Genomic DNA, 24,861 nt, shown 5'->3' with positions numbered 1-24,861 from the left:
ATTGTTGGACATGTAATAAGCAGGCCCTACTAACAGCCTTGTAAAGATCTAGGTGCTTGGTACTGGAGCTCTACTGATGTGACTGAACCATTTAGTGATGATCTTTGGGCCCATCCATTCATGACAAAGTCACTACCTTTAACTCCCTCAAATTATGTTTAATCATCTAAACTACACAATGTTAAGGGGAACTTCATCCAGTTTTTTTTCATCTACTCCAGAATTCCTTCATTTCTCAAAGTTCAGCATCTCTTCTCACATGTATATGCAATAAACTGCATACTATACCATCTAACATTTACACTCGACAACTGTTTGCTACCCTGTTTTATTAAATATGCTTTTTACAACACCTGCCGTAGAATACATAATTACATTACCTGTCAATATTCGACGATGCAGTAGGAAATTGGTGTTAAAGAAAAAGATGTGCTGAAACTGAAATGCTGTCACATGGTATCAATGATGGGCATTCAAAGCAAAAAAATGTAAACATCTGTAAAGATACCATTTTAGTTCCAGTGGTACTCCACTGAATTGTCCTGAACCATTCTTTTATTACAAGTAATTCCCTTTTCTCATAAGAAAGTGCTGAAAATGGAATACCTTTGATAAGGTACACTGGCATCTACTACTAAAACCAGAAAACTCTCTCAGGCAGCCAGTAATAAAAGGCTTATGAAAAATAATCAAGCTACATTACTGCACCACTACAGTCTCACAAAAGAATGAAGTCCAGACAAATTTTTAATGTAAGAAGTGAAATAAATGAGATAAGGAGGAATCATAGCCATTACTGTGCAGGAATGTTTTCTAGTAATTCCTTAAGCATTTCATGGTCTGTATATTCTCTAATAGACTGTATAATTTCATCTAGAAGATCCTCTCCTAACAAAAATCCTTTAATGTCATGAACAGTCTTGTTGACTCTGTGGTCAGTAATTCGATCTTGTGGGAAATTGTATGTTCTGATCTTCTCAGATCTTCCTTTGGTCCCAACCTGCAGGACAAGGAAACATTAACAGATTATTCACCTACAAAGACAGTTTCAGGGGTGGTATGTGGATAACATTTATACTGTGGAAGTGTAATCAGATATATGGATACATCAGAACATCTTTACGAAAAGCTTCTCCCACTGACCCTGTGATCTTTTATTTAACTCTGCTCCATGACTTGGCAATTCATGTCTGGAAGCAGAGATAACAAATTTATATTAGCAAAAGTACAGGGGTTGAGAAGAAAGATGCAAACCACACTGTACTGTTGCAACTGAATAACTAATATTTTGCTTAGTAACAGAAGACAAATACCGTTTTAAAAGCATATTACTTTTATAAAAAAGTTTTGGAAAAGGCAAAGGTGAAGAAAGCTGAAAGGGAAACAAAAAAAGCAGAGTCAGTCTGCCATATTTAGTTACAGACGCTAGTTTTATACACACACGCACACATGCATGCACACACATGCACACACACGCACGCACACACAAATATGTGAAAGAAAATACATAACTGTATGAAGTTTAACCACAGATGTGCAAATATCAGGCTCAATACTGCAGAAAGCCTATACATGTTCTGGAATATATCGAGATGTGGATGTCAGTTTTCAGCCAGATATTATGTGGTTGTAATCTTGTACTCCAGCTGTTAAAGGCAATGCAGCTTTAAAGCAGAGCACACTGCACCACATTATCTGGTACCCAAGATTAGAGGGGGTGGTATAAAAAATTATGGCAGCTTAAGTGTGTGCATGTCTGTATGAAATAAACCAACATTTTGTTGAAACTTTCTTGAAACCAGTTATGAGTAAATTTTTGCTTGAAAGCTTAAGTTTTGCCTTGACACAAACACACACACACAGTATAAATGTGAGTGTTTGTGCATATACTTCATTTACATAAATACAGGTGCTTAAGTATATGCGTATGTATATGTTTGTATACACACACACACACACACACACACACACACACACACACACACACACACACACACGTGCGCACGCACAAACACAATGCAAGCTGAATCATTACTCAAGCACCCTAGGTTCTTTGTCACCACTTTCTCTGTGTACCACAGTGACTTTCAGTCTTTACTGGCCTGAATGCAACAGTAAGGAATTAAACAACTTAAAATTAAAAAGTCACATGCATTCAGAAGGCATGTAGCTATAACACTGGTATGTCCTTAAAGGTCCTTTCCATATATCCAATGGGCCTCCACTACAGGAGGTTTAAGGTATTATAAAATGAAGACTCTGGCTTGGCAGAGTCTTTCTTGTAGTTACTATCTAAAACCTCAGAAATCAGCATACATCCAATCCTATCCCCTTTATTCAGTTGTTCAGGGAAAAAAAATGGAAGCTGGAAGGACTGATTCAAGGTACATTCAAGTACCACTTTAGGCAAAAAGGATGACCATGCTGTTAAGTACACAGGCTCCTTGCAGAAGACTGAATATGGCTCTTTATACATTAAAAGCGTCAGACAGAAATTCTTTTACCTGATGTTACTGCAACTAGAAAGAATGGTCTTCCAAAATAAATACCTGATGATATTACAACCAATGAGCTTAAAGGGAGGAAAATTAATATATGAATTACAAAACTGAAATCCCAAGCCACTACCAAAGAAGTTTCTAAATGGAAAAACAAAAAACATTTAGAAACACACACCTCTCAGTTATAAATATAAATCAAATACACACGGTATTGCAGGGCATAAGGGACTGAATCATTACCTAGTTCAACAGCTCAATTTTTAAATCTTAAGGGAAAAATTGTAACTCTTACAGTTCTCAATTTGACTTAGAAATGGAATCTATATTGTTAACATGTGAATCTTTACATTTAATGTGACTGAGTTAGCAAATTGTCATGGAGAATTAGAGACGGGTTCTACCACTTACACTTGACTTAACACAAATGCAGACCATCTTGACCACACTGGAGAAAGTACAGTTGTGTACCTACCATAAATGCAGATGTTCGAGTGTATTCACTGTTGCAGTCATTACACTTGGGTTATCCTGCTAGCAGGCTACCCGCAGTCGGCCTGAATTCCAAAGTCCTGGTCCGGCATCGGTTGCTGTCGCTTCTTCCCTGACGTCAGTGAGCCGGGGGTATAAAAGATGCAGCCGATGCCATTTTCTTCAGTTTTTCTTTCCCCAGATGTCAGGTGCCCCCAAAAAGGGTAGGCTAAAAATTCTGCTCATAAAAAAGCATGCACTAACATAAACATTACCTTCATCTACAAGCAAATATACCACATAGGTTGTATAGAATAGAGAAGTACAGATAAGTCCCAGCAATGAAAGGGGGATGGTGGGAGGGTAACCTGGACCGCAACAGTGAATACACTCGAACATCTACATTTATGGTAGGTACACAACTGTACTATGTTCATCGTGTTTCACTGTTGCAGTCATTACACTTGGGTTGAATCCCAAAGCTGAGGTTGGGTGGCTGGGCCTAAATAGAGTTAGGAGTGGCTATGAGGCCCTGCAGAACTGCAGTGGCAAAGCCTGATCTGGATTTAGAGTAAAGAGGTAAGTGGTAATGCTTTGTAAAAGTGTGCACTGAAGTCCAAGTTGCAGCCTCCAAAATGTCCTTGGTTGGTACTCCACTGAGGAAGGCTGTTGAAGTAGCTGCTGCTCTGGTTGAATGTGGCCTAATGCCCTTAGGCACTGATTTGCCATGTTGTGAATAGCAGAAACGAATGCAATGGCCTATCCATTTTGAAATAGTCTGCTTTGAAATAGCTTTTCCTTGCGATCCTACAGCATATGCCACTAAGATTTGCTCAGTCTTTCTGAAAGCTTTAGTTTTGTCCAAGTAATAGTGTAGCTGTCCGTGTCTGTCCAAAGATTGCAAGTGTAGCTGTCTGTGTATGTCCAAAGATTGCAGAAGTCTTTCCCCCTTATTCTGTGGGTTTGGATAAAAGGTAGGCAAATTAATGGTTTGGTTAAGAGCCACACTGGACCCTACCTTAGGCATAAATGTTGGGTTTGTCCTTAGAGAAACCCTGTCTGGATGGAAAATAATAAAAGGTTCCACAGCCATTAGTGCCTGTAACTCTGAGACTCTTCTTGCTGAAGTTATTGCTAGGAGCAGAGCTGTTTTCCATGATAAGTATTTTATCTCAGCTGTATTGGCTGGCCCAAAAGGAGGCAGTGTGAGCTTTTCCAAGACAAAATTGAGGTCCCATGCAGGTATTGGAGCTCTCCTTGGAGGTCTTATGTTTTTGGCCCCTCTGAGATACTGCCTTAGCAGTGGATGTGAAAAAAATAGGTGGGTCCGTATTGTAATGAGCTGAAATGGCGGAGGCATGGATCTTAATTGATGAGAATGATAGGCCTTTGTCCAGCATCTCAGTTAGGTATTGTAAAATCTGAGGAATATTTGGTACAAGCATGTCCATTCCTTGTGCCTGGTTCCAAGCATAGAATCTCTTCCATTTTTCTGCATAAGATTTTCTGGTGCTGGGCCTGCTGGCCTCCAAAATAACATCCATAACTACTTTAGTGAGAGGTGTGTTTAGAATGGTTACATTATCCGCCATGCAGCCAGATTTAGGGTTCTGAGTTGGCTGTGCAGGATCTGATTGTTTTGTTGGGTCAGCAAATGAGGAATTTGAGGTAATGTCCAGGCTGGGCCTTGAGACAAGCTCTTTAGGATTGGGTACCAGTGCTGACGTGGCCAGTCTGGGGCAATCAGTATCATTTTTTACTTCTCTTGTCTGACCTTTAGGAGCACCTTGGGGAGGAGAGGCAGTGGAGGAAAAGCATACACTAAGGGTTTTCCAGCTGAATGATAGGGCGTCCACTTTCCATGCTTGTTTGTGATAAGTCCTTGTGCAGAATCTCTGTAGCTGGCAGTTATGCGGGGAGTTGGCTGTGCAGGATCTGATTGTTTTGTTGGGTCAGCAAATGAGGAATTTGAGGTAATGTCCAGGCTGGGCCTTGAGACAAGCTCTTTAGGATTGGGTACGAGTGCTGACGTGGCCAGTCTGGGGCAATCAGTATCATTTTTGGCTTCTCTTGTCTGGCCTTTAGGAGTACCTTGGGGAGGAGAGGCAGTGGAGGAAAAGCATACACTGTAAGGGTTTTCCAGCTGAATGATAGGGCGTCCACTTTCCATGCTTGTTTGTGATAAGTCCTTGTGCAGAATCTCTGTAGCTGGCGGTTATGCGGGGAGGCAAATAGATCTATGTCTGGGCATCCCCATTTCCCTGTTATCATGCTGAAGATTTGTGGATCTAGTTTCCACTCATGAGGATCCATGAGGTTTCTGCTTAGTTCGTCTGCCAGAGTATTTGTCTTTCCTGGCAGGAATTATGCTTGCAGGTGTACTTGATAAGTCAATGCTGTGTTCCACAAAGTCATGGCTTGTCTGCAGAGGGGGTAGGAATGTGTGCCTCCTTGCTTATGTACCACATGACTGTAGTATTGTCCATCTTTATCAGCTGTTGTCCTGGATGAAGTAGGTCCTTGAAGGCTGTCAGTGCATTCTGTACAGCTAGCATCTCTTTTTGATTGATATGAAGATGCATTTGGCTTGCAGGCCATGTGCCCTGAATACATTTTCCTGCCATGTGGGTCCCCCAGGCATAATCTGATGCATCTGTTGTTAGTGTCTGCCTGGCTGTGGGTAAAGTGAATGGCTGTCCCTTGTTGTGGTGACAGGCCTGTGCCCACCATCGAAACTCCTGTTGCAGGCAGGGAATGAGGGTAATTAATGTTTCCGGGCTGTGACAATGCTGAGTCCAAACACTTTTTAGATACCATTGTAGTTTCCTCATATGCAGTTTTGCATATGGAATTAGCAGAATGCAGGATGCCATGAAGCCCAAAGCCTGCAGAATTTTTCTTGCAGATAACTGGGTCTTTGTTGCCATCATTTTGAAGTAAGAAGTCAGTTGTCTGTTTGTCTGGCGTGAGATAAGCCATCTGGGCAGTTGTATTTAAGCTTGCACCCAGGAATATTATCTCTTGAGAGGGTACCAGTTTTGATTTCTTTTCGTTCACTGTGTACCCTAGGCAAATTAGTAATCTTTTTACAAATGCCAGATGCTTCAGTAGAATGTCCTTGTTCTCTGCTTGAATAAGGCAGTCGTCCAAGTAAGGATATATTTGTATTCCTCTTTGTCTGCAAAATGCAATTACTGGTGCCGGCATTTTGTGAAGACTCTGGGTGCAGTAGATAAGCCAAAGGGCAGTGCAGAGAATTGGTAGTGCATTGAGCCAGCTATGAATCTGAGGTATCTTCTGCAAGATTGTCTGATTGGAACATGCAGGTATGCCTCTGAGGTCCAAAGTTACAAGCCAAGCCTTCTTGCCCCGCATGGGCAGAAGCTGCTGCAGAGTCAACATTTTGGAACGTCCAGAAAAATGTTTAGAATAGACAGGTCTAGTATTGGTCTCTAGGCTTTGTCCTTTCTGGGTACCAAGAAAAGTCACAAGTAAAATCATTGCCCCTGCTCTTGCTGTGGTACTCGTTGAATAGCCCTCGTGTCCATGAGGGATGAAACTTGCTTTTGTGCCTCTGCCCATTGACTGTGTGGCTTGTCTGGCATACCTTTCATCTTTGGAAGGGTGTGAAAGTGGAACCTGTAGCCCTGAGACACTATATTCAAGACCCATTGGCCCTGGGTGATCATGTGCCAATTTTGTGAAAAAAGTGCTAGTTTTCCCCCTAAGGGTGCTGCCAAAAGATAAGTGTTTGGCATTGGCAGAGGAAAGTCATTGGAACTCTTTCCTGTATGGCTATGATTTGTCTTCTCCGCTTTTGGAGGTAGAAGCACCCCATTGTTTAGGTCTGTATGAGCCTTGGGGCTGGGATCTGCCTCTAGGGCGTCTGTATCTGCCTCTTTGTGGCCTGTCTGACACTGGAAAGGACCAATTCTTAGAAGGCCAGTTCCTGCTAAATCTGGGTGGCTGTACCTGTAGGAAATCCTTAACTGTCTGCATAGATTCCGCTTTATCCTCCATTTTCTTCAACACCTCTTCTGCCTTAACACCAAACAAAGTATCATGCTGTAATGGAGCAGCATCCAATAATTTTGCTTTAACATGATCAGGCAGATTCTGTTCCTTTAACCAAACATACCTTCTAATGACAGAACCTTTGACAGCGGCCCTGCAAGAGGCCTCCAGTGAATCAAAACCACATTGCAAAGTATGCTTTCCCACTTTTTCAGCTGCATGCAATAAATCCCGCATTTCCTTGTTATCAGAACATTCAGAATTTGTCAACATTTTCTGTTTTGGCAGTGACATTAAGTATTGCTGATATTTAAGCATATGAAATTGACAATTTAAAGCCCTTACAGCCAAGGTAGCAGAAGTGTAAACTTTTTTCCCCCCATCTGTCCAGTGCCCTAGAATCCCTATCAGGGGGGACAGGGTTTTTTGCAGTGAAAGCCTTGACCCCTATGGGACCCTGAGATGTAGCTTCTGGGTCAGCAGCAGGGTTTTTACATAGAAATTTATGAGAGTCTGGAACCTTGTAGTATCTATCTGGCTTAACAGGTGCAGGGGGTAAAGAGTCAGGAGACAGGCCGGACTCTGAAAATACATAATCTACAATGTCTAGTACAGGTGGAATAGCAAGAAGTCTATGCTGAGGTACTAAAAGAAAGTCTCTGAGCCTTTTCTTAGATTCTGAGTAATCTTGGTTTTCCCAGTGAAAAAGCTCCTTCATGGTATGCAGAGTATCCCTAAAAGAATAATCCTCAGGAGGAGAGGCTGAAGGAATAGATTCTTCAGTATCAGAATCCTCATAGGGAGGAACGGAGTATCCCTGTTCAGAAGAGGAATCAGAGGAAATGGAAACCTGATCAGAAGAGTCATATTCTGTCTCTTGCCTAGGCCTCTTATCAGGAGGGTGATGGGAACCCCTGATCAAAGTAATTAGGTCTTCGGCCATTTTAAGCATCTGTTTCTTAGGCATGGAAGGCTGTCCAGGAGAATGCTGTACTTGTTTCTTTGTCTTTAGAGCTGTTTTAGTCTTTGCCTTTGAAGCTGAGGTTTGCTTGACATATAACTGTGTAGATCTGAAAACACCCTCAGAAGCCGATGCCTGCTCAGCGGCTCCGAACCCATCTGAGGGAATGGTTTCCGAGTGTCCAATACCTTGAGTATCCAGAGGCCTAGTTGGCTCCACGTGGGAGTCGGAAGCAGCCTGTGACTCTGAGGTAGCAGGCGTCAGGGGCTGTGAAAGGGCCTCACTGAGAACTGGCGACTGGCCTAGCGAAGGCCTCGTCGTCGTTTTTGGACCTCGGATGCCTGTCCTTTTCCTTGCGTTTTTTATAAACTCCGGTCGTCGGCTGTTCCAACCACATTATATAATTAAATTTTCGGCCAAAGTAATGAAAGGCAAAATTGTACTGACGCTTAATAGTGTGTTGGTTAAATCTAGCACAAAACTGACAGCTAGCAACGTCGTGGTCAGGGCCTAGGCAAGGAATACATTAAGAATGAAAATCCTTATGAAGTATTTGCTTCCCACAAGAAATACAATTGTTAACTTTTTCTGACATCAGTCTGAAGCAAGAAAAAATTTTCCCCAATGGGGTACTTAGCTTTAATGAAGACTTCGGATCTGAAATTCGATTTGAAAATCTCAGCAGTCGGCCGACCGGCACTTGCGAATTGCTTTTGCTTCGGGCACCACGCGGCAAGAAAGACTGAAGAAAATGGCGTCTGCTGCATCTTTTATACCCTTGGCGCACTGACGTCAGGGAAGAAGCGACAGCAGCCAACGCCGGACCAGGACTTTGGAATTCAGGCAGACTGCGGATAGCCTGCCAGCAGAGTAACCCAAGTGTAATGACTGCAACAGTGAAACATGATGAACATCTGAAATGAGACTTACTTTTTCCCCTTCCGAATCTCTGACAGAACTTGTGGAACCAGACATGTTGGCAGAAATGCATGAAGGTGGTGCTGGTTTGAAGAGACTGAGAAGACAACTGTTGGCACTGCCAGAGAATGGGCAGCACCTGAAATAGAATGATGGAAGCTTTGGTTAAAATAATGAAAACAGATTCGCTTCTGGACAAGTCCATCTTTTATTACAGCCAGGAGGTAGAGTTTCTGTCGAGTTTCCACTCATGAGGAAGGAGCACCTTTCAGCTTGAAGAGTCTGCTGTTCTAATGTAAATTACTGGTAGGTGATCATCTGTTCACATAAAATCCATGGCAATTTGCACCTAGCCAAGTGGATAGAGTTATGGCCTCCTGTGCAGCAGATGTGGGGTTTGAATACATGGAAGGGAAATTAAGCAATTTTTTATGGCCATGTAGCCGAGTGGTTAGAGTGAAGGCCTTATATGCAGTAGGTGTAAGACTCCCTCATCTGTGGAACAGACTCCCTCTCCACGTCAAGCAGAGTACCTTATTATCCCTTTTTAAGTGCAACCTGGATAACTGGATGGGTAACAGAAAATACATCCATGGGATTACACCTGTGTCCATGCTGGACAGGGGCACTTTGGGTTCTAACTTGTCTAAACATGGGCTAAACTTTTAGCTAGCCTTATAAGGGCCTCAGGGCCAATAGCGTAGTAACCTCCTATGACCCTATGACACCTGCAAGTATACACCCCCTTGTTTATAGACCACATCACTGAGGGGGATTACCTATTACTACTCAGGGAGTTCCAGGCTGAGGAAATGACTGCGATGATTTCAAGGCCATTTGAAACCATCATCACATCCTTGACATTTGTGTACTCCATTCTCTAAAACAGAAAAGATTTGTACTTTCAAATATAAAATGGTGGTTTCAACAAGCAGAACCCTATTGATCTGCAGATAACCACTGATTTGAGAGAAGATCTAAGACAGGTAATCCCTGAATGAGAAAAATCTGCTGACTCCATCACTCATGTCCATTATGGACAGAGGTAGCTTACAAATGCCTGGCTCTCAATGTCCTGTTTGGCTACAGGACATCATTATTCTTTTGGGAAAACTTGTCTAAGCTTGAAAAGGTCCCCAAGCCCCCGACTAGTCATTAGCCTAGTAATAATCTATGAATCTATGAAATAGTAAGTATACCAATGCTAGTTTCTTATCTAAGGTCTTAAGAATAATCAGAATGTAAGAACTAAATCCAAGTGCCTTTATCCTGGAAACAAAATCATCTGAACCGTGTCCAGAGGGACATTTTACATGTTTTTGTGCCTCAAAAATTTCCATATTAAGAATGTTAGTATATCTGACTTCTTTATGTTTGGCATTGTGCCCAGGCTCTTAACTCATGAAGATAAGGGTAAGTATAATCCCCTTCGATCTCAAATGTGCAACAGTAGGGATAAATATTTCAACAAAACTAGAGATGCAGTATAAAGATCACAAACCAAGGCAATAAACTAATAATGTGCTGTCCTGCTGCAGAAGAGACAACAGAGTTTTCAGAACAAACACAACAAGCCTCTGTTTTATTAACTTGTTCAGGCTTGAGAGGTCCAAATGGGGTTTTCTTGTTCATTTTTGGAGCTAGAAATAAAGAATAAAACCCTATTCCTTTTTCTAAGTTTAGGAAGACCAGTTGTATTAGAAACTTGCCATAACTTTAGACATTTGAGTAAACTCACTGCTGAAGTACAAACTCTTAGGATTCCTCCTTACCGAAACCTGACACATGAATGTCTTCCAGAGCTCTTCACCTTACAAGGCCCAGTGGATTCCAGACAGATGTCAAGACACTGGTAACAAAAGGAAGTCAGCTGGAGCTCTTCAGATTATTCTTGTCCCAGCAGGCGTAGATGCTCCTTGAAGCCACAGTGTGACCCACTCAGAAATGACCTGTCCCATGTGGGAGACCCTAACCAGAAGAACACTAAAGCTGCCTCACCAGACTGCTGCTGAACCCTAAGTAGGTTAGGTGGCAGAGAGGAAAGGTGAGAAAGGGCTACGTAGACTAGGTTACTCACCACAACCTACAGGTAATTCCAGTGACAGGCAGGAAGAACAGAGAATACTAGTATTGCAAGAGTGAACATACTCGTACATTAGCAATTATGACAAGTTCCAAACACAACTGCATCACATTTTTTGTAATTCATTACTGCAGTACTGACTCAGGATAACTCCCATAGCTTACAGAGGGTGGACGGACTGTCAAAAAAGAGGAGACACAAGACTCTGCAAGACTCTCATGGCAACACATGCCTTGGCCTGGAAAACACTAACTAGGCAAGCAGTTCAGTGAAGACTAGGTAGCTGTTTCAAGATGGCCTGAGGGGTAACCCCTCTTAGAAAAACTATGACAATAGTTGTGACTCCGGTAGAATGAGCTCTAAGTAGAGCTAGGACAGGCTTGCTATGATGAGTGCAGCAGAAAATAATGTAGTAAGTACACATTCTGAAATGGTTTGCTTGTTGACCAGCATTCTCTCTCTGCCTGTAGTAAAGGTTAATAAAAAACTGGGTCAGATTCTCCTATAGTCTTTTACTCTACCTTGGTAAAATCTCTTGTCTGTGAGCATCCAGGGAATGCAAAATCATTTCTTGCTTATTCTGAGGAGATGGGAAATACAGGGAGGTGAATAATCTGGTTGAAATACAGCTCTGTAATGACCTTAGACACAAAGGATGGGTTAGTTTGGAGTACAAGTCTGCCTTTATAAAATACCAAGATGGTTTTCATGCATATGAGGGTTTACAATTCTGAAATACATGAGGCAGTCTTTCAAGAAAAAGAATATGGGGGTGGAATTGAATGGTTTAAAAGGTGGAAGTGTGAGCTTTTCCATTACAAAACTGAGGTCCCATGGTCAACAGATCTCCTTTTTGAGTAGTCTCCAATGTAGGACCCCCTTTAGGAACTATTTCACTGGCAGCTGAGAATAGGGAGGGGGTCCAAAGACAGACATACAGAAATGGCTGAGGTATGTACCTCTAGAGAGGCATAAGGAAGGCCAGTTTCATATGAATCTTACAGGCAAGCAAAAACCACAGACACATGACAAGTTAGGATCTTATTCTCTTCTACAGCAAAACACTGAAGAACCTTTTCAGTCTGCTGTACAAGGTTTCCTTGTCTTGGGTTTCCTGTCCTCCAACATTTCCAGCACATCCTCATAAAGATGTGTCTAGAAGAGATGAATGTCAAACCATCCATACTGCCAAGCTTTAGTGCGTGTAAGATGGGGTGAATCACAGACCACTTTTCCAAGTCAAAAGGTCCATATGCTGAGGCAATAAAACTAGTTTTTTCCCTTATTAGACTTAGAAGGTGAGAAAAATAATGCAGCCATGAACAAAACTGTGCAATAAGTAGCATTTTGGCATGTCTACTTTTATGTTTTGTCATACCCTGGGGATCAAGGGTATTGGAGGGAATGAATATAGAAAAAGACCTGCCCAGGTTAAGCAGAAGAAGAGTTTGGGTGCAATATGCAGGTTTCCTGAACAAGCAATGCACTCCACTTGACTAGGCCCAAGAACAGCAGCACACTCTTGTTCTACATTCATTCATTGGGCTCTGCTTAGCTAATTGGTTAATGCATTGCCCTGGCATGAAATGTACAGTGCCCTGAGGGTCAGACCTGACTAACAGGCTAGCTTCTATGCCTGCATTACTAGTCTGCACATTAAGTAAGGGTGTATCCCTCTCTACCCCTCCCCCTTGCTTATTGATATATTACATCACAGTGGCACTGTCTGTTTAGGTTTGCAATGTTCCTTGTTGTCAGACAGACTTCAAAGTTTTCATAGCTACAATCACGCCATTATTCTTTATGTTAATAGGTATCTTTCTGAATGTCCTATTTCAAATTTCCTGAACTATCAAATCCCCAACATGGGTCCCCCAGAAGAGATCGGAGGAGTCTTTTGTGAGGATCTCAAGACCTGAGTTTAGCTTGAAGGGCACCCCCATGTTTAAGGAAACATATTCCATCCATTAGGACAGCTCCTTCTTGATGCAGTTAACAGTGGGATGGGGCACTGCTGATAATGGGCTTGCTGGTAAAAACTGTTTTTCAGGTGCTACATCAGTTTCCTACAATTACCTATGCACTAAAGCACGTATGGATTAATGCTGAGTTGGGCAAGTTTGTAAATCCAAGCATGGGAGATGGTGTCAAAGGTCTTCACAAGGTCTAGTTAGACACCATGGGCTGTATGCCCCTTATCCATGTCCAAAGTTACTCCTTTCAAAGAACCAAGCTGAGCAGGTATGATCCACCTTCTACAAAGCCAAACTGATATGTATCTAGGGATATAAGATCATTTATATCACCATTTATTAATTCAGCTATAACATTTTTCACAGTTTTACAAACAATACAAGTTATACAAATAAGTCTACAATTCCCTGGGTCAGTACAAGGACCACATCAGCTGTTCTCTGCACCTTGGGAAATTAATCAGTGAAGAGTCTCAGGCTGAAGAGTTTGTGGAGAGGCTTTGCTGGATGGAATTTAGTGCTTTCTCAGCAGACATTATGGGATACTGTCAGGAGCCATGGAAATTAAAGTCATGTGCTTACATGATGACAGATTGCCATGATCCATGCTTGACCACGTTATCTGAAGGATGGGTCATAGCAGATAGCACCAAAATCACCATCATAGCTTTTCCCAAAGCTCAAACTCCTCCCCCAAATCCAACATGGCTCGTCACATCCCCACTTGAGTTTGCTACAGTAAGCCCTAATAAACACACACATGACATTTTCAAGAACCTGCATGCAGTAATGTCCAACAAAATTATTACTCTACACAAAGACTAGATAAACTACAAGCTCTGTCAAAATAAATCCAATTAAATTAAAGTGACTGATTTTGGAGTAACCCTTGAATAAAGAGAGATTACTGGTGGCCAAAAAAAAAAAGTAGTTATGTCTTACCATAACGTTCCATCTGTATTGTTGATCCTCGTTCAGTCATTGCGTGTGGGTAGTCAGGTCCGACCTCGGAACCGAGCCGGCCATCTTCCAAGCACGCGCCAGCTACAAACGCTCAAGCTAAACTCTTACCCAGAATTCCCCTCTCCCTGTTACCTCAGATTGCATTTGCAAGTCAAAGGAAGGTAGAGGTTACCTCTGGTCAAATGACCTAACAGAACCGGATGGTGAGAGCCACTAAAAGGCACAGAAGGGGGAAGGAGGGAACGTTGTAATGACTGAACAAGGATCAACAATACAGATGGAATGTTATGGTAAGAAATAACTTCTTTATCTAATATTGTTAATCCTCGTTCATTCCTTATGTGTGGGACAGAGTCCCCAGCTACCTTTATTCCTGGGAGGCTCTTATGGAAGGACATTCCTGAGCACCACAGAACCAAAAGATGCTCTTCCCCTGGAGGCCAAATCCAACTTGTAATGATTGATGAAGGTATGAGGACTAGCCCAAGTTGCAGCTGCACAAATGTCATGTAAAGAGGCTCTGGCATGGAAAGCAGCAGAAGTTGCCACAGACCATGTAGAATGAGCCATTATAGTAGTAGTAAATGGGATATTACGTTTTCTATAAATGAAGGTTACGCAGTCTTTTAACCATTTAGCCAATGTGACCTTAGCAACAGCACATCCTAATCTAGGTCCAGAATAGGCCAAAACTAACTGGTCTGATTTACGAAAAGCCTTAGTCCTGTTCAAGTAGAAGCGAATTTGCCTGTGAATATCTAGGGTAAGTAGGCAATACTCTCCTCTGTTTGAATGATTGGGAAAGAAAACTGGCAATTCAATTGTTTGATTAATGGACATTTTAGAGATCACTTTTGGCAGAAAGGAAGGATTAGTTCTCAATGATAATATCTCTATAAAAAATCAAATATGGTCTCTTGATGCATAAGGCTTGAAGTTCAGAGATACGTTCGTCTGAAGTAATGGCGACCAAAAACAAGGTTTTCCATGACAAATATTTGAGGTCGCAAGAAGAAGCTGGTTCGAAAGGTGGCATTGTCAAAGCTTGTAGGACTAATGACAGGTCCCATGGTTGAGTAGGTTCTCTAAAAGGGGGTTTTTAGATGATTCACACCTTTTATGAAAGTCTTGCATAATTTGTGTGACATAAGAGAAGAGTCTTGGACACCATCATGAAAATTAGATATTGCAGCCAAATGAACTCTAATGGTAGAGTCAGAGAGACTGGATTGAAATACGGTAGACAGATATTCCAGTACTATCGACACTGGTGCTGAAAAAGGATCTACCTGTTTTTCTTTCAGCCAAATAGTAAATCCTTTCCACTTGCTGAGATATGCAATTCTGGTGGAAGACTTATAAGATGCAATAAGAATGTCACGTACTGGCAAAGAAAGATCATTCTGCCTGACAATCAAAGGAATTGGAGTAGCCAAGCTGGGAGCTTCAGGCTGTTCAAATTGGGGTGAATCAGATGCTGCGGATGCGAGATCAACCCCAGGGGTTGGATGGAGAGTCCACGGTTGATCTAGCAGTGAGGCCAAAGGAAGGGGAACCAAATCTGACAAGGCCAATATGGTGCTATGAGGATTACTTTGCTCATCAACCGGTGGGCTTTCTTCAGAAACTGGGGAATGAGGGGGAGAGGTGGAAATGCATAAAGTAGACCCGAGGGCTAATCATGGACTAAAGCGTCTCTGGGTGACTGTCCCGGAGGGGGAATCTGGGTGAAATAGTTGCTGCATTTGTAGTTGGTCGGGGACGGAAAGAGGTCGCAGCAAGGAAGACCCCAGCGGTTGAAAATCTCTGCCGCTATCAAAGGATTCAGGGACCACTCGTGAGGTTGTAGAATACACCTGCTGAATCTGTTTATCACGTTGGAACTCCTGGGAATGTGCATTGCTACAAGAAAGCGGTTGGTAGCCATCGCCCACTGCCATATCCTCATTGCCTTTCTACAGAGTGGGTAAGATTTGGTTTCACCTTGTTTGTTGATGTACCAGACCACCGCCATGTTGTCTGATTGTATCGCAATCGTCCCAGATGGCAGCAGGGGATGGAATGCTTGCAACGACAGAAGCACCGCCCTCAGCTCTAGAACATTTATATGCAGATGGGCTCCATTTCAGACCAAGTACCTTGGACTGTCTGCCCCTGAAATAGCCCCCCCCCCCACCCCATCAGGGACGCGTCCGTGGTCACAGTAGCCTTGGGATGTTGGGGGGAGAAGGGGCGAGACCATTGTGACAGATTGTGCACCATCCACCAATTTAAATCCTGATTGCCCTTGTGAGTTACCCGAATCTTGGCTGAAAAAGGGTACTGAAAGGGATACTATTGGGTGAGCAGTAGCCATTGTAGAAGCCTTATGTGAAACCTGACTAGGGGGACAATAGTAATGGAGGCTGCCATGGAACCCAACAACTGAAGAACAGAATGAGCTGTGGATTTCTCGCTTGAAAGGATTGGAATCAGTTGCTGCTTTATCCTTACAATTCGGTGCTCCGGAATGGATGCTCTGCAATTCTGTGTGTTCAAGATGACCCCTACAAATTTTGTGGACTGAGATGGGGTGAGATTGGATTTTAGCCAGTTTATGGTTATGCCTAGGCTTTCTGCAGTGAGAAGAGAGTATGCCAGGCCTTCTTCCAATAGATGTCTGGTGGGGGCGGAGATGTGCCAGTCATCTAGGTACGGAAACACCTGGAATCCTTGTAGTCGCAAGTGAGCTGTGACGACTGCCATGCACTTTGTGAACACTCTCAGGGCTGTAGAGAGTCCAAAGGGCAGTACTCTGAACTGGTAATGACTGGCTCCCACACGGAAGCGAAGGAATCTTCTTGACAGTCTGTCCACTTTTATGTGGTAGTATGCATCTTGAAGATCTAGTGAGCACATCCAATCATCTTTTTCCAAAAGCGGAAGGATAGACTGGACTGTGACCATCCGGAATTTCTGTACCTCTACAAACCTGTTCAATACACTGAGATCCAAAATTGGTCTCCAGTCCCAGTTTTTTTTTTTTTTTTGGTACCAAAAATAGTCTTGAGTAGAATCTGGATCCTATCTGGTCTGGAGGGGCTATTTGGATGGCTCTTTTTCTTAGCAGCTTTGAAATCTCTAATGCTGCTTCTTCCTGGGTGGAACGTCGGGTAAGCTTATTAGGGGAATGGGACAAAGGTCAAAGGGGATATGATAACCTCTGGTTATTATTCTTTGCACCCAAGAATCGGTGGTAATGGTTAGCCAGGCAGACGGGTACAAAGAGAAACGATCCCCAACCACTTCCAGAGGAAAGCAGTTGGGCCCCTCTTTAGGAGTGCTGGTAGGACTGGCCATGGAAAGAATCCCTAGAACCCTGGTTACATGGACCCCTCTGCCCCAAAAGGGGCATCTTCCCTGAGATTTTCCCCCTCTGCCTCTAGAGGAGAACTCAACCTGTGTGCCATGGAAAGAACCTTGAGACTTTTTGTGCCATATCTTCCCACTCTTCTTGTTTCTGGAGAAAGCCCGTTGAGGGGAAGAATAACGGACACCTACAGCAGAAAGGGTCTTACCGTCCTGTTCACATCTGGCCAGGGTGCTTCTAACCTTGGGTCCGAACAACGAAGAGGCTTCAATGGGAGCATTGAGAAAGGAAGCCTTGAAGGGTTCCACGAAATTACACAAGCGCATCCAGGCATGGTGTCTCAGAACAATGTCTGAACCGGCCGCTCTAGCTGCTCCTTCTGATGCGTGAGATATCAGGCGCATGGAGGAGTTAGATATTGATTCGATGGTGGCTAGCTGAGAGGCCACTTTGTCACAGTTCTCATCAGACACAGCTCCAGCCAATGTTTCAGACAGCTCAGAAATTAAGTCTCTTTGAAGCCTGGTAAAATGTGCCATATAGTTCAGGGACCTGACTGCAAAGGTCACTGATGCAAAGGTATGCTTCCCTATTCTGTCCAGAGTCCGGCACTCTTTGTTGGGTGGATGGACAGTCTGGCTTTCTTCTTCCGCCAGGTCCTTTTTAGTTGCGGCTGCCACCACCAAGGCATCTACAGGAAGACCTTTGGACCAATGGGGATAACAAGCAGGAGGGGACAAAATTTTATCTGGCCTCCGGGGAATCGCCTCAACGGTGTCAAGCGCCTTCCACGCACGCTGCACGATGAGCCGGACAAGTTCGTCAGCAGGGGGAGTAACCCAGGAGGTAGGGGGCTGGGCACGAAAGGCCTGCAGGAACACAGACTCTTCAGGCTAGAGGGCTGCCAATCACCTTTCTGTTTAAGGATCACCAAAGGATACCTCAGAGGGTGATCAAGGGGACCCTTCCCCATCATTAAAGTCTGTGTCTTCAGTAAGGGACTCCTCCTGTGGAGTACATGTGCTTCCTCTTGCACGAGCTCTTTTGATGATCTTCCTCAGAGGGAGAAGCTGGGGAAGACCGCGCAAAATGGGTCTCCTGTGGGAGTATGTCCTGAGGCCCTTGCGCCCGGTGTCCGCTAGGAGCAGCTTGTGTACACTGCAGTCCAGAGGAGGGCGGGGAGTGTGATAGCACAGTATCACCAACAGACGCAAGAGCCTTCTCCATTAGCTGGAAAGCCGGTCCACCTGAAGAGGGGTGGGGACCCACGGCAGGGGTCACCCCTCGCCCAAGTGGCTCAGCCTACCAAACAGGAGTCCCTGGATGGCTGTGAAATGCCAAAGTACGTATGCCACAGCTGTCATCCTGGGCCGTGCCAAGACTCTCCTGCCACAAAGGCAACTGTGGCTTTTTAGTGAGGTCTATAAAGGGAACCGTAGTGGGGGAAGACTGTGCTATATCAGGGGGCTTCAAAGGCAATGAAGGAGGAGAATAAGTAGGGGTCTTTGGTAAAGGGTGATCACCTCCCAAGGAAGGATAGGTCCTGGGGGGGTGAGATACCTCTGGCCAAAAGCAACTGATCCACAAGACGCAACACATCATGTTCAGAGAGGCTTCTAGTGGATTTCACGGACATGGTTGAGGGAGAGTCGGGTCTATCCAAGGATGGAGCAAGCCCGGTGCCCACCACGGGGGAGGTCTGCATTGAAAACAACGGAGCTGTAATGGTCTGAACTACTGGTGTCTGCACCGAGAAAAATCATCGGTGCCGAAGGCATGGTCTGCACCGATGATGAGGTCGGTACCGAAGTGGTTGTCGGTGCTAAGGCCTGAGCTGAAAACATCGGTGACGAAAACTGAATAATCGGTACTGAGAGGGTAGTCGGTGCCGGGTAAGTTGTCAGAGCCGAAAAAGGAATGGGCGTCAAAACATCCATCGACATCGTAACGGTCTGCATCGACTGAACAGTCTGAACTGAGGAGCTCCTCTGTACCGATGCGGTACGGGACACACTAGTTGGTGCCAAAGTCGCTGATGGCCTCGGTGCCTAAGGTCTAGGCACCGAAAGCGCTGGAGCCAGAGAAATCAAATCTGAACTGGAAAGCTTAGATTTCTTAGGTCTCGGTTCCTGACAGTCCCCAGCTGGGGATGAAGGAAGAGACTTGGCCTTTTTTTGTTCATCATTCTTTTTCTTATGGGATCTTGGAGGGGTTGAAGCCTCCGACTCAGAAACAGCCTCTGAAAATGGAGATTTAAGTAGCCCCTTCAATACTAATTTATTTTTCCTTTCAATTAACATCCTGTTAGAGAAATTCTTACAAATCCCGCAAGGCGGGTCAACTGTTAAGTGAGGCACACTCAAGCAGTAGACACATAGGGAATGTGCATCAGAAGTAGGTAATTTATGGCCACAATCCAAACATCTTTTAAACCCTGGACTACCTTTTTTATCTGCCATGGTTAGAAGGAAAGAAGGAGAAACCAGAAAAATACCAGCAATGGTACAAGAAATACCCAAAGGTAAAAAGGAAAGGGGTTTACCAACGATGGTAAAAAAAGGAATTACCTTGCGGTAAGAAGAGAAGAGTTGAAAAGATTTCAAAAAAGGTTGTCGCTGAATGCGATAAGGTAAGAAATAACTATCTAATAACTTTTTTTGTGAAAAAAGCTTAGAACTTAGGTATGAAGAAAAATATTGTACTTAGCTCAGGAGAAGTAGCTTGACACGACCGAATGGCAACGCGGCAAACGAAATCTGAGGTAACAGGGAGAGGGAAATTCTGGGTAAGAGATAAGCTCAAGAGTTTGCAGCTGGCACGAGTTTGGAAGATGGCTGGCTCAGTTCCGAGGTCGGAACCGACTACCCACACATAAGGAATGAACGAGGATTAACAATATCAGATCAAGTTTTCAGAGAGAAAAAGTCACAGTGATTTGCTCAGATATGGTTAGGGATGGTGTATAAACAAAAAAAAAAAAAAAAAGCAGTACAACTGGGAAACTAAGGACAAGTTCAAAAAGCACCTCTGGTGGGCAGGGAGACAATTTGGTCAAGTGTACTGGCTTAAGTTCAGAAATCTTTGGACATATTTGCTATTAGTAAGCTATGTTTCCCACTTTACATGTGAATAGTTGAAGCCACCCCCAAAAATATATTTTGCTTAATGGTTAACTTTTGTAATGGATTAAGGTATTCTGCATGTTAACTTTTGTAATGGATTAAGTTATTCTGCATGTTTTGAAAGTGTCGCAGACAAGGTTTTAGAATTAGCTATAATGTGATAATTAATTTTGAGTGTAATCAGTTGCACATTTGTTACCGTGCCGAGTCTGGTGAGAGATAATGGTGTAACAAACAAAGATACTCCCACAAAGTTGCCAGTGGATCTGAAGGCAAGAAAGGCAGAGAGAAACACTTATGTTTTTCAGGGTAAGGCAGGCCTCTACATCAAAAGTATTCCCGGACAGATTCTGCCCTGAGCTTTATCATCCATTGGTCAAGCAAAACATAACGGAAACAACTGGGCACGTCATTCTCAGGACCCTGGCAAAATAGGTATAAACTGTAAAAAAAAATCTCTGTGTGGTACATGCTTTATGCAGCTAGTACAATTACTGGCCTTAGGATGAGACCACAACTGCAGCAACAACAGCAAGCAAGGATAAGGATAAGGATTGTGCTAACCAGTGGGGTATCTAGCTGAAAACTACAGAAGCAAGCCAAATCAACAGACTGGTGATACAACTGAAGACTCAATTTGCTTATATGAACTGCAGCAAGAAAGATCTGAAGATGGCACAGGCCAACATCTCTTTATGCCACCAATGTCCTGACATCCATTTGGGAGGGAGTCTTCTGGGTCTGGACAGAAAAGGGCAAAGAACTTTGGAAGCTGGAAAAGACATCAGGCTTCTGCATGCAGGAATCCCAAGAGTCAGCAATGCAACTGTGAATTATGAAGAACATAATGTAGCTGTGTGAAACTAATTAACATAACCACAGATAGCTGAATAACAGGATCACTTCCGCAGTGTGTTCATAAATGAATGGGAATTAGTCACAGTTGATCTGTCAATCTTTGGTCATTCTTTTAGAGCAACTGGACATCATCTAATCAAGGCATGTGGTCACTGTCCTTGTTAGGGATGTCTGCATGAAATTTGGCTGTGAAGGAAAGTGTTAACTTGCATCATCTTTTCATAGGTTCATACTAGGCTATCTGCCCTAGGGCATTTATAAGCCTAGCCAGAATGTGTTTGGCTTTCGCCACCCATTTTAAATTTATTTTGCTATGCCCTTTTTCGAGGTTAGTATACTGTGCCTCTGTCTAACAGTGACACAGAAGTGATACCTGGGGTAAACCTACGATCTCCCATCCACTCATCAAGATTCCTCTTGAAGAGAGTCAATGAGGGACTCTGCCTAACCTGGACTGGGATTTTATTCCAGAGTGAAGGGAGCCTCTGGGTTATGAATCTGTCCCTCCAGCATGTCCTATTTATTTCAGTGCTGAGGTTCAAGTCTCTCGAGCACGTAGCTCGATGGGATATGGATTTTCTGAGGTGCAGCATGTCCATTAATTCCGGGTTGGACATGGCTTTATACGTCAGGCACAGATCACCTCTGAAAAGGCGGTATATGCCACTGAGTAGAACTGGAGTTTCTTTAACCGGGCAGCATATGGCATCTGTTTGAGCCCTTTGATCCTCTTGGTGAGGTACTTATGGGGTCTTTCCAGTTGCTGCAGGTGTCTGGTAAGGTATATCCCAAAAGGGGCATTGTACTCAATTATGGGCCTGATGAGGGATGAGGGATGAGTAAAGAGGCACGATGACCTCCCCTGATCTAGATGTGAATCCCTTCATGATTAGGTGGGCTATATAAAATGTTTTTCTAACCACTTTGGCCATGTGGTTGTCAAATGAGAGAGTGCTATCAACTTGGGTCCCCAGGTCCCTAATTAATTCTTCTGTACTTAATGGATTACCACCTATGTGGTAATTTGTGGGCACTTTGTTTTTGCCAAAGGGGATGACTATACACTTTTTGGCATTTAGCTTGAGGCCATGGCTCTGGCACCAGTTGTCTGTTTCTATGAGGCCCTTTTGGAGGATGCTTGTGTCGGCTGGAGAGTCGATTATGGCACCCAGTTTGCAGTCATCTGCGAACTTGGTCAGCCACAGTCCTTCCGTGCTGGCCTGTACCTCCGAGAAATATATACCGAACAAGAGAGGTCCCAGGACTGAGCCTTGTGGGACACCACTTGTAACTGGTTTGGAGTCTGACATGGCTCCAGCAATTCTAATCATGTGGGTTCTGTCCTTGAGCCAGTTTGCAATCCATCTAGTTGGGGTATATATTTAAGCTGGTGAGCTTATCTATAATGCCCGAGTGGGGTATTGTATCGAAGGCTTTTGCGAGGTCCAGATAGGCTGTGTGGACCACCTTCCCCTCGTCAATGGCCTTGGTGACTGTTTCAAAGAAATCAACCAGGTTTAAGAGGCAGGATCTGCCCTTAACAAAGCCGAACTGGGTAGGATCCAGTGTCTGTAGGTCCCCAATATCTTTATTTATGAGGTCCATGATGATCCTTTCCATAGCTTTGCAGACCAAGCTAGTCAGGCTTATGGTGCGATAGTTTCCAGGATCCGTTGAGGCACCACCTTTATGGAGAGGGACCACAGTTGCTGTACGCCACTCTTTGGGCACATATCCTGTAGTAAGGCTGAGATTGAACAGTAGTTTTATGTTTGGGTTTAGCTCTTCTTGGAGTTCATGTAGGACGCATCCCGAGACACCGTCTGGTTCCATTAATGCTGTGTTTTTCGCTTTGGAGAGGGCGGCTCTTACCTGAGCATCTGAGATGTCAGGGGGGCAGCACTCTGCTGGGATAGATATTTGCCCTTTTGGTGGGTGGGGGGGGGGGGGAGTTTGCGCTGAACCTGTCAGCTAGGATGCTGGCAATGTCTGTGGATTCGGTGTATTTTTTGTCATTTTGGACTAATTCTGAGCATATCTGGGAATTACCACCCAGGTTCCTAACATAACTAAAGAAAGCCTTGTGATTATCCTTAGTGTCCTGTGCAATTTTTCTCTCGAAGCTGGCTTTAGACAATTTTATGAGTGCCCGTAGTTTTTTGCTAATACTGAGCAGTGATGCCTTCCTTTTTTGGGATTTTGCTCTATCATTTAGTAGCTTCCTCCTTCTATTGTATAGTTCCTAAGAAAGTCAAACAGAACAGATTAGTGTGGTTTAGGCACATGTGCAGGAAAAAAGAAGGCAATTTGGTGAAGAAGACAAGTTGAAACAAGAAAATCCAGCCAACAGACAGATGGACTGCATCACAGAAAAACTGCAGTCAGGCATTATTGTTGAAAAAAGATACTGGCACTGAATCTAGAAAGGTGGCAACAGAGGATGTGGCACCCTGACTCCATGTAGAAAATATGGGAAACAAGGACGTAGTTTAAAGATGATGATGATTTTCACCAACAAGTATACCCATGCCTCCAACGTAAAGGGAATACAGTAGTAGTGGAAATGAAATCACCAACAATCCATCATACCTAAATCCCAACAAACACAAACTGACACGTAACTCAAAAACTACAAACTTCAAATTTATTATAAAGCTTATTTGTTAAGCAATTAGACATAAATCAAAGGGAGGCAACATTAATAATACAGTAGCTAAAAACATTTTATTACAAAAGTTGTAAAGTTACTTACAGTATAAAGAATATGAAAACTATATCAAACTACCACAAAATTAAAACAAATCAAACAAACAAATAAATGCATAAATAAAATCAGCATGAAAATAGTAAAATCAGGAAAATGTATCCACATACTAACATTTAGAAATATGCACAGTCTGTTATGATGTGTCAAATATCCCAAACATCTGAACAGAAAAGCAGTGCATGCGACTAATCTAATATACATAAACAAACAACTTCTAAATTACGCTATTATGGACCAATTGTGAGGTGGGTATTCCAAAACTGAATAATGCCACTATACACATATCAGAATATCCGATCCACAGCTCCTTTTCCCATTTCTGTAGATGGGTCAGGGTGTTACTTCATCAGTGACAGTCATCTGGAGCCAAGGTTCACACTGCTGTGTGGCTAGCCCTGTTGTGGCTGTTCTTCCATACCACGTACTTGCATGCACACACACACCTATGGCCAATTTAGAGTCTCCAATCCACCTACTGTATTGTCTTTGGAATGGTGGAAACCCACTTGAACACAGGAAAGACATGCAGACTCCCCTCAGAAGGCACCCCAGCCGAGAATTGAACAAGAGAACCTCTTGCTGTGAAGCGACAATACTGCACCAATATGAAGCTGATATCTTCAGACAGCACATATATGCATGCTTCAATGATGATACAAATGGCAGACGTACAATTAAAAAAAGCGTCAGTTCCCAATCATTAGCAAGTCTCCTGGACAAAGTCAAATAATCAGTATATGTTAAAAACAAGATCTTGGATACTCTAAAACAGACAGCAAATAAACCATCAAACAGAGACTGCAAGGAGCCCAACAGGGAGAAAGATGGCAACAATGCCAAGGCAACTCTCAATGTGGGAAAAACATAAAAGATAAAAAAGTTCC

At 43.4% G+C, this 24,861-nt stretch overlaps 1 protein-coding gene across 2 annotated transcripts in view; it reads right to left on the bottom strand.

The window, feature by feature from the left end:
* MTRF1L (mitochondrial translation release factor 1 like) overlaps positions 1-24,861 on the bottom strand; it is a 636,968-nt gene that overhangs the window by 205,125 nt on the left and 406,982 nt on the right. The window contains exon 7 of one of the 2 annotated variants that reach the window (XM_044090388.1): positions 313-1,000. The exons of the other annotated variant lie outside the window; for it this stretch is intronic. Coding sequence (XP_043946323.1) covers positions 794-1,000 — 207 coding nt within the window. The 3' untranslated portion in view covers positions 313-793. Of the gene's footprint in view, positions 1-312; positions 1,001-24,861 lie in introns of those variants that run through there. 2 annotated transcript variants of the gene reach the window in all.

Source organism: Protopterus annectens, chromosome 1.part0, assembly GCF_019279795.1.
Source record: "Protopterus annectens isolate FY-2018-M chromosome 1.part0, PAN1.0, whole genome shotgun sequence".
NCBI lineage: Eukaryota > Metazoa > Chordata > Ceratodontiformes > Protopteridae > Protopterus > Protopterus annectens.
The sequence above is the reverse complement of the archived record's forward strand: the minus strand, read 5'-3'. Positions and strand labels throughout refer to the sequence as shown.